The sequence below is a fragment of the Amblyomma americanum genome, chromosome 4 (genome assembly GCF_052857255.1).
Source record: "Amblyomma americanum isolate KBUSLIRL-KWMA chromosome 4, ASM5285725v1, whole genome shotgun sequence".
Taxonomy (NCBI): Eukaryota; Metazoa; Arthropoda; class Arachnida; order Ixodida; family Ixodidae; genus Amblyomma; species Amblyomma americanum.
In genome coordinates, this window is record NC_135500.1 from 135495997 (window position 1) to 135506827 (window position 10831).

The 10831-nt window shown below is 45.0% G+C and overlaps 1 protein-coding gene across 3 annotated transcripts in view; it reads left to right on the forward strand.

Annotated features, from left to right (window-relative positions):
• Positions 1-9607, forward strand: part of LOC144128383 (cholinesterase-like) — a 28275-nt gene extending 18668 nt beyond the window's left edge. Inside the window, exons 10-12 of one of the 3 annotated variants that reach the window (XM_077661747.1) lie at positions 2012-2347; positions 4389-4457; positions 5331-9607. In XM_077661747.1, the coding sequence (XP_077517873.1) occupies positions 2012-2347; positions 4389-4457; positions 5331-5415 (490 nt within the window). In that variant the 3' untranslated portion in view covers positions 5416-9607. The remainder of the gene's footprint in view (positions 1-2011; positions 2348-4388; positions 4458-5330) is intronic. The other 2 variants (XM_077661748.1, XM_077661749.1) reach the window with 2 other exon arrangements.
• The last annotated feature ends 1224 nt before the right edge of the window (positions 9608-10831 follow it).

Genomic DNA, 10831 nt, shown 5'->3' on the forward strand with positions numbered 1-10831 from the left:
CGAACCTGAAGGATGGAGGCGAAGTTCTAGAGGCCCGTGTGCTGTGCGATGTCAGTGCACGTTAAAGAACCCCAGGTGGTCGAAATTTCCGGAGCCCTTCACTACGGTGTCCCTCATAGCCTGAGTTGCTTTGGGACGTTAAACCCCCATAAACCAACCAAACCAACGAACTTGAAGGGGACCAACATTTTTTTTTTGCAACTTACGCGAAGTTCAAATTAAAGTGAACCTGGAATACTTTGTCACGCGAGCAGCTGCATCGGAGACATGTTGATGCACTCTACACAAATTCATGTGTAAGCAACTGCTCAGCACCAAGTGCATTTTGAGAGCAGATTTATGTTTTTGTCCACAACATTTACCTTGAGGAGGGAATGTCACTGCGGAAAGTCCATTCATACTTTCAGGTTTAATAAATGGTTGCAGAAAGTTTTTCACACGAGTGCAATTGCTTGTGTGAGCTAGTGTGTGGATCCAGCAAGTTTCTGGTTTCGTCGTGTTCTTGCTGCAGCACTCTTCCACTGAGTGGTACACTTATAGCTGCTGTCGTAATGATCATCTGCAGCAGCGCAGCTACATCCACTGCAGAACAAAGGTCTCTCCAGTTGACACTGTCCTTTGCCAGTTGCACCCATTCTGTCCCAACAAGCTTCCTAATCTCATCTGCCCACTTCCACTTGCCTCTCTGCTGCCCCCTGCTACGGTTGTCATCTCTCAGAATCTAATGTGTTATCCTGAGGGACCGTCTACTATTTTTCCTTTGCATTACATGCCCGCCCGTGTCCATTTCCTTCTTTTTATTTCGTCTGGTACATCCTTGACTTGTGTTTGCTCCCTGACCCATCTGAACTCCCTTTCTGTCTCTCGATGTTACCCTCTCATTTCCCTTTCCATAGCTTGCTGCATTTCCACAATTTAATTGATAGCTGTACGAGCGGCTCTCAGTAGCTTGAGTGACATCATAGCAAGTCACAGCCAAAAACATCCATGTTCATTTGCTGCCCAAAGGAATGCTGCTATTTTTTCTTGAGGCTCGGGAATCACATGAGTAGGGGAGCAGGTGCTCCCAAGAATGTGCCACCTGGGGTCACTTTGTCCACCCGGCAACTGGACGGTGAGTATTGAAGCGCAGGCCATTTTGGTGGCACATAGGCCATGTGCAGATAGCTCTGACTAGTGACGGCAAAATGGGCATCAGAACACATAATTAACTTACAGCTGGTTTGTATTGTTTTTCTGGCTTTCTTAAAGCACAAGTTTCTTATAAAGCTTTTTCTTTTAATGTGATCACATTAAAAGCCTCATCGGAGAAAAACCCAGCAGTGCCCAGCAGCATCTGTTGTCTGTAATAAAATTCACTGATTAGTCAAGAGGGAGCGTGACATCATGAGCCCATGTGACATGGCTGGGTTGGCAGGTGCACTGGCAGGCTTGGCGTGAGTTGGCAGGTGGGCTTGGTTGCAGATGTTTCTAGACAGCTCTGCATATCGGGTTGTAATGAAGCCAGAGTTAACGCCACTTGTGTATACTGTATGGGAAAATCCCCACAAGCGGAGAGGGTGACCATGGAAGTATGCCATTGAAGGTGGAGTATTGGCTCAGGCATGTAACGAGCAGCAGTTGTTGAGGAGGAGGAGCAGGTGGAGCGGACTTCAGACTTGGATGCCGTCGCATTCTCAACGTGTAATGTAATTAAGTGGCCCTAAATTTTTTTGCTTCTCTCTTTTATGATCACCTTGCCTCCTTCGATGACTTCATGACAACTTTACTGACTGTGTAAAATACGGCGTTAGTTTTGAGTGAATGCCAAGTCGGCACTGTTTTTTTCCTCTGTCATCTGTGTCTTCCATGCACCCCATGCATTCCACAGCATCATGAAAGGTGGCTTACTCATGCTCAGATCCACTCAAATTCACTCAAGCACACTCACAGCGTGAGGAGGTGAAATGAATGCACTCAGTAGTGAGTGTATCGACTGAGTCACTTTCACTCCCCTCCCTCTACTCCGCAGAGACCCCACGGGGGGCAGCTCCTTGTTTGGCAGCATCCGCTGGGACCCAGCCCTGAAGGGTCTACTGCAGTACCTGTGCATCAATGGCACATACTATGAGGCTCTCAACTCCTCCAGCTTTCTGCTGCGCGACTACCGCCAGAAGGAGAGCCAGTTCTGGAACGCCTACCTGCCCGAGCTGGCCCTGCGTCCCCCTCCCACATGGCCGCCCTGGGAGGAGCCCCTGCTGCGGGAGAACCGCCTCGTCACTGCCTCCCTCTGGGGTGTCACGGCCATCGCCTGCCTCTTCCTCTTAGTCGCTGTGGCGGCATGTTGCTGCTACTGCAAGGCTGCCAGGTACGCCCAGGCCTGAGGAGCCACCCATCTTGCCACCGGCCGTTTGGTGCCCCCTCCCCCCACTGCACGTGGCCAGCCCCAGCATGCGGTCTACTGCCAGATTGTGCACTGCCATGAATTGCTTCGCTCTGTCTGTCCTGCTGTAGCAGTGCTCTTCGCTGCATGTGTATGTGCCTTCCATGTCTAGAGGAGTTCTTGATCATTTGTGGTTCAGCATTAACAAGAGTTTTGAGTACCCTTCTTTTTTATACGTTGAATGCAGTCTCATTAATTTCAGCTCAGCCAGCCCAAACTTCAGGTTCGTTCTAACTGGAGCGTCAGTCCGATCAAAATTGCACGTACCGTATTTCTATGAGAGGAAGTAGTAGGTAATTTGAACACATGAGCTTGTGCAATGATCACTTTGAACAAGCTGCGATGTCGATCTGCCATACTTGGCAAAATGTGACAGCCCAGCAGCAAGTAGGCATGCGGCACCAGTACCCATGGCATCTATCATGTGACTGCACGAAGTGATGTCGTGGTGTTGCTGGTGCTATGTATAAACGCAAACACACACCTTGCCATTATTGACCGTAACGATCTGCTGTCAATGCACGCCGCTTATCACCTGTGTTCTTAGTGCCTAGCATATGAGACACCCAATGCATACGGGTTTTTTTTTCACTCTTTTTTCTCTCTCTCTCTCTCTCACACACACACACACACACACTCCAAATCACTTCAGATAAGGGAGGAAGGTTGTGGGCAAAATGTGAGGAAGCAGACAAGGTTGAACAAGAAACATGAAAACAAGCGGCGAGCTCTGTGTCCTATTCGTGTGTGTGTGTGTTCTTGTTTGTTTCTTCAATGCTGTTTGCTCATAATGCGTAGACTATCTAAAGTTCTCACCCTGTTGTGGAGAGGTCATGCTCATAATCGCTGCCTAATCATAATCATGCTTAATTTCGTGTCCGTAGAGTGCACTGTCTGTGCACAAGCTACCAGTGTTTTACTGCCATCAGGCTTACTGCATTGCACCACTGTGCTACTACTTTGGTGTGAACGCTCTTTCTGCCTTCTGAGCTATGTTCGGGCAGGCAATATGAATGCGTCCGAAGCCATGACACTCATGTTCCATTAGTATTGTGCTCATATTTTTCTGTGTAGCAAAATGACAAATGACGGTTTAAAATGCATTAGCAGCTTGCAAAAAAAAAAATGTCATTAAGTGCAGTGAATGTTGTTCACTGGGAATGACTGCCATGTGCTGGCCATAGAGTGCTTTGTAGTTCTCTTGGACACTAGAACACTACAACCCAAGCATTGGATTCTTTATAAAACATTTTTTTTGTTTAGTACATGCTGCAGAACCTTGTTGGTGTCCAAGCAGGACATTGACAATATAGACAGTATAATTGCACTTCTATATGCATTCTACGCAAGAATGGATCTCAGCTACAAAATGGTGTGACAGTGCACCATTTCAGAACTTTTTATGATCTCTATTGGGCAGTGGAAGCTATGCCCTTTCTCCTAGAAAAGTGAATCGTGTAATGGTAAACCGAGAAAAGAAAACAGAAGCGCCTGCAAGTGGTTTTGGCCATCGTTGTCTGCTCTCCATGCTCCAGGTTTGCACTGTTTGCTCTATGCAACAAGAGCCTAAAATTGTGTATAACTGTCACAAATTCTTTGCTCATGTAAGCGGTGCTATTTATTTTTATCTATGTTCAGTTGCTTCTGAACGTGGCTGCGTAATGGTGGCTTGAAGTGCACATGCAGAATTTTTGAAATCTGTGCGCAGAATGGTCTATTGCAGTAGTCGGAATCTTGGCACAACAAATTTTCAAATTTTGTTTACTGATTAGATTTGGCCTGCATAACACAATACAACAAAGAATATCTCCTCAAGGTGTCATGATGGCAAGGTCGGCCTGGCATTTTTAATGATGTCGCTCTGAGTTTTACATTTGTGTGCAAATGCATGCTTTTATGGGGACAAAGAGTGGAGTAGACAGACAGGCAAAAGCTTTACCCCACTGTGCCATTACTCTTGAAACAGCCGTCATCTGGTCGATGAAGATGATATTCCGCATGCTTCAATGCATTCCCTGACGGAGAGCACCTCCAGGTGAGTCCCACCACATGTTCTCGTTGAGCACGTGCCACAACATGGTGTATGCCACTGCATTTTTGAGAAAACCATCAGATCTTCATGCATGGGGATGCGGTTGGTCCCGTACATGTCTTTGTGGTGTTTGCGGGTAACATGTATTGCTCTGCATTCAACAGTATTAGCTCTGTGTTTGTATGCCTGCCATGCATGTGCATTGTGCGTGCAGGTTTCCCACTGGTCCTATATTTGTTAGCATGCTTTTCCTGTCGCTGGTAGTTAAACTTGAAGCTTGCCTGAAAGATTTTGAATCATTTTCATTTTAGACTATTTGCATGCAGATAAAAGTAATACTGCTGCAAGGTGTAGTGCAGTCATACTGCTTCAGTGGAGAGGATAGTATTTAGAATATGCTAGAAACCTGGCTCTAGGCCGATACGAAAAAGTTATTGAATCTGCTTCATCATTATAAATAACCAAAAAAATTCTGCTTTACCAACAAAGTTTTAATCTGGCAGCCTTCTTAAGGTTAACTTGTTGGCTGACTCAACCATTTTAAGTAATGTCACGTTGAAATTGTTTGCAGTAACTTGCATGCTAATGTGCATGCACTTCTGACCTTGGCTAAGTAACCACAGAATTGTTTTTGAATTTAGGGCTTGTAAGTGTGTCTCCTTGAAATACCATCAGGCTGTGGAGGACACGAATAATAAATGACGCCTTTTTAGTTCAGTATGATTTGTTGCAGTACAAACGTATGATTTAAACCTCATTAAAAATCAGCAAAATGGACATACTCGATTGGTAATAGCAATTTTGTTTAGTTGCATGCCAGAAGAGGAATGTGTGGCGGGGCCTAGCGTTTCGAGACTTGTTTCACACCTTTTGCAGCATAAGAAGAATGGAGTTCAAAAACAAATATGCTTCGTCCGAAGATCAAGGGGAGTTAAAGTCTCTCAAGAACACCAGTGTGTGAGAGCCGCCCGCAGAGGGTAGCACATTCACGTTCTTATTTTCGAACTCTTGTGTCCACTGGCAGTGGCAGGTGGGTTAGGGTGCACTGGGCGAATCGCATCGGGATGGCGCGAGTCTTTGGCCGCTTGCCCATGGGTAAGAGCCTCGCCACAGCTGACTGCCGCTTTCGTCTGAACACAGCCAAGCGAAGCTGCCAACCCAGTCAAGAACTGTTGTCAGAAGGAACCTCTGACATGAACGTGAACGACAGCACAAGAGAGAGAGCTGCCATGGCCACATATGCGGCACAGTTCACCAGAACATTGTGAGCAGTGGTTTAACGCATCCCAAACATTGCCTGTGAAAGTGTCACAACGCTCCATCCGGCCCTGGTCGGAGGTAGCTTGTGGGTTTGCTCCGCCCTCCCCTTGCCGCAATGTTTTTTACAGCGATAGCTGTTAGCCGCCCGTCCCTGGCTTTCTCGTCGCCGTTGGCGCCGGTCAACCTGGGTCGCACAAGCCTACGGGTGGCTCTGTTTGGAACAGCCACCTGCCAGTGCAGAGCACTATCCAGTGGTCACAAGACTAAACGCCTAAACAGCTATTGCTGAATCTCGCGTTACATAGTCATAACCATCCTGTTTTTTGTTTTTTTAAGTTCCTGCCTGGCTGCTTGTCATTAGCAAGCACCCAAACAACGCTCCAGTGGTGTCTACTCTGACATTGTCTTCAGCTGTCTTGACTCTGAATGGTAGATTGACAAGTGGTGGCATTGTCGGTGCCCATTGCTCAGTCAAGGAGAGAGCAGCCCACAAAATCATGGCAAACAGGTGGCGTTATTCTCATGTCGAGACCTACGTACACTCACCCTAGGAGCTGCCCAAAAGCACTCCGGTGTCCTGCCAAATTTTCCTGGAATGTGTTTTTAGAGAGCCTCGTCTTGGGAAGAATGGACCCGTGTCCTCAGCTCATCAATACTAATAAAGTCGAGGTATGCAAGGGATGTTAAAGCACGCCGCTTCATGAATATTGTCTAGCAAGAAATTTTCTAATGCACTTTGTTGAAGCTGGGTTATCTGTAGTCAAAATTTGGATTTCAGCATCTTCGCGGCTTTCCCTCTCCTCTCGTCACTTTTTGCGCACTGGAAGGCCGGCGGAGGACCGCCGGCTTCACCTCCGGGAGCGGATCCTCCTCACCCGCCTGCGCATTATTGGCCGCGGCTACAATAGCTGCCCTACCTATGATCGAATCTAACCAATAGCCACCTGTCAACTTGTGTACGCAGATACGAGCGACGGAGGAGGGTGGGAGCGTGAAAAAGTCACTGGGAAGGGCTTGATTGTGGGTCTTCTGCTGCATGTAGAAATGTATTATTTGGCTCAGATTTTCATGACAACACAGTGTAGTGATTGAGCGAGTTGATGTGCTCGCCTCGAAGGTGTTTCAGAGCCCCTTTAATGAGCCCATTGTATTTGGTAGTATCGGCATGTGCGTTTAAGGTCATGAGCTGGCAGGAACAACAGCTAGTACAGCATCTGTAACGAAAGCATGCATCACACTGCTGACAAATGCCAATTACGAATTGGCAGCTTGTCTTTTGCTGCTCCTTGGTCACTCACAGTGGAGCATTACACTAAAAGCCAGATGCATGTCACCAACAGTGACACATAGCCAGGGTCGCTTTGGGATGTTAAACCCATAAAACCAAACCAACAGTGACGTTAAATTATTAAAAAAAAAAGAAACTTTGAAGGTTGCCACCTAGAATGAAAAGTGGGCTGCACTACAAGGATCTTATCGTCCTTTAGCTGTATCCTGCTTCAGGGTGGCCAGAGATATGCTGCTGCTTCTCTCGCCCCGATCTCCAAGCACCAAGTCACAAAGCCAAGTTAGGCCCATTTCACTCACCTTTTTTTCAGCCCAAAGTATTCACAAACATCATGTGTGGCATGTTTTGATGATAGAGGAGCAAGTGAATTGAGTTCTCAGTGTGGCATTAAGTAAACATTCTGTAACTCAAATAGCATGTGCAAGTGCTTAGACATAATGAAGACAGAAGCCAGAGCTGGTTATTTTGGTGGCAGTGGTAAGTCAGTATTTTTACAAAACCATTTTACCATTCGCATTTTTTTTTCCACTTTAAATTGTGAAGGTTTCGAGCAAGCTTTTTATTACCATGCAACTTTCCTGCAGCCACATTTAGCCCCTGCATTTTTTACAGCTTTAATGGATGCAGCTCTTGTCAAAAGCACTATTGTGATAATGCTTGGCTTCATCTGAAAATGCAGGATGCCCATACTCTTTCCTAGTGTTCAAGCACTGCCAATTGCCAGAGGCAACTGTTTTTCACTATGTTCCCGTGTTAACACAAGGTAAATGCACAAGGTCAACAAACTTTCAATCGACCAGCCTGAAACCGAAAAGGACGTTTTCAATTTTTAGTATCAGACTTTCACTCGTGCCTTCACCTTTAAACCTACATCTTGAAGTTTACATGGTGATGAAAACCTAAAGGAAGTTTTCAACTTTTAGTATCGGACTTTCACTCGTGCCGTCACCTTTAAACCTGCAACTTCAATTTTACATGGTGATGAACTAATGTGAAACCTACACATAGAGAATGCAGATAATGTATCATGCTCACATTGATTAGCCAAACTGTGAAGTTTATCAGAGCAAATATTGTGCATTATTTAACTGAGCATTGGATACATTGAATTCGTACCGAGTACCACTGTACATGAAATGAGAGTTTCTGTTCCTACCGGCATTTGTGCCATTTGTGAGGTGAGAAGAAACTATCAAGCCTCCACAAATATATCAGCTATGGAGAAACTTATCTAGGATTTTACAGTGCACCCGCCATGGTGGCTTAGCGGTTAGGGCGCTCGGCTACTGATCCGGAGTACCCGGGTTTGAACCCGACCATGGAGGCGAAAGGCAAAAGGTGCCTGTGTGCTGTGTGACTTTAGTGCGGGTTAAAGATCCTCAGGTGGTCCAAATTATTCTGGAGCCGTCCACTAGGGCACGTCTTTCTTCCTCTCTTTTCTCAGTCCCTCCTTTATCCCTTCCCTTACGGCGCTGTTCAGGTGTTCCAAGGATATACGAGACAGATACTGCACCATTTCGTTTCCCCAAAAACCATTTTATTTTTACTGTGCCTGTAAAAATCGCTCCACTTGGCCTTTTCTGTTGGTGTTTTCCATAGGACTCTGCATGTGTGTTGTTGACAAACAAGCAGAGGCTAAAAAACAAAACAAAAAGGCTGCCTGCGCATGAAAGTAGTTCATTGATAGAGTTTGTTGCATTGCAGGCTCTATGTGCGGAAGTATTTTGCTGCCTGCCGTTTTTAACCGGGTGATCACATACTCTGCGCAATTTTAAATTAATACTTACGCCAATTGCTGGCCACACTGCTTCGCACTCTGACCAGTGAGCAGAGCAATGTTTTTATTTGTTGCAAGTTCTAAGGAGGTTATGTACAAAGGCTAAAAACGGAACTTCACCATAAAAAATTTTGTTGCATCGAACTACTGAATGTGCTCAACATTCACTGAACATATCTTTGCTGGTTGTGCAATTTTTTACAAGTGGGCCCCACTGTTTTACACTTCAGCAAACACTTTTGTCTGTGGTAGCTCAGTGTTTGTATTGTGATTGTGTTAAGCAATGCTGAGTGGATAGAGCTAACACCTCTCAAAATATATTAGTGCAATGCCAAGCCAGCTCAGTGACCTGCACTAGGGTTCTTTGATACAATTTGAGTCCTTGGAATAAGATTGAGCAGCACAGCTTGTTCATCTATTTTTTTATTCTGGAAAGGTGAAAGTTCTGTGCTTTCCTAATGCTTCACATGCATTGTGCCCCATATGGAGTTGGCAATCTCTGAGGCTACCTGCATTTGGAATGGTGCCAATTCCTCTTCTTAAAAGAAGTCTGCACTCTCAAATTGTAAGCACTGAATTGAGCTGTCCTGTAATATTATGCAGAAGTTTCATGACCCGTAGCAAAATATCAAGACTGTGCCTGTAAATTTGTTCCACATTCTTCTGTAAGAGGCACGACTACATTCCGTCCAAACCAGCGAAAGCACATATACAAGGGTACTATGGTGTTCTGCTGCCTTAATTGAAGCTTGTTAGCATGCATGTTACACATCTTCAGTGGCCTTGCAAGAGCCCTTTTTTCTTTCAGTGTGTCTGAAGTGTGTGTGTGTGGAAAAGGCTACGTCTTTGGTTCATTTGGAACCCAGGATGTCATCAAGAGCACCATTGGTCAATACAAGTCTGTTTGCTTGAATCCATTTCACTAGGAAACCTACTTTTACATCATGTTGCATGTATGTCTGCAATGCTCACTGCAGAGCAGAACTCAAATGGTGGTTGTTCTGCTGCAGGCACAGCTTTTCGTTGTTTTCACTGAATGAGTTTGTATCTTTGCTGTTAGCTTTATACTTCTACTGTGCCAAGTTTGTGAAAAATGCACGAAATGCTCGAAATCAAATTTTGTACTCCACTTTGATATGAAAGAAAGGAAAGGCTTGTGCACTAGCATCTTAAATGTGGCTTTTCACAAAAGGTGCATTTTTCACCAACGAGTATCCTGCTGGCCAACAGGACTTTCTGGGAAGAGCGAGTTTTGAACTATGAGAACTGCAACCACGTGGTGTAAGGAATGTGAATATTTCTGATGTACCGGTGATGTAAAATTTTATGCACACAGAGCAGCTATTTGATATCCACTATTTTTCGCACTGCCACACATTGTGCACCTTATAACTGTATGTAAATATATACAGGCAAATAGACTTGTTGAATCATACCTTTTCAAAAGGAATTCATCTAGTAGTGTGATTTGCATCTGCCACTGTTTTACGTGGCAACTGCTGCAATTCCGTCCATGTGCAAGCGTTTTGTGTCGGTGTTTACATTGTCCAATTTTAATTTTTATGCACACCATATGTCTATTTCCCAATCTTTTACATGCATGAAGCTTGAATGATTGTGACCACATTCACTGATTATGTACCTTGAAATAAAAACACATCTTACACTGTTTTCTGCCTTGAAGTTTCTGAGTGACGTATGCAAAAATAAAAATAGCTTTGCAATGTGCAGTGACCATGTAAATATCTGGGGATGAATTGGCCATACAAAGCAACCTATACGGGAGCCCACAAGGGGTGCTGATGCCATACTGTGTAACAAAGGTCTACCCAAATCCTGTTTTTGTCCACTTCTGATCAGAAATATACAAAGTCCGTGCTTTCCTAGTAGGCTACTTTAAGCCTTCACGACTCAGTCTTCCTCATATTCTCGCTGAAGTGGAGATTCATTCCAGCATGACCTTGAGCTTCAAGGCCGACCAGAAACAATGTGGAATTAGGGTGTTTTATATCTAGTGTCAGTTCACTTTGCTGTATAATAAGCAAGGGCAAG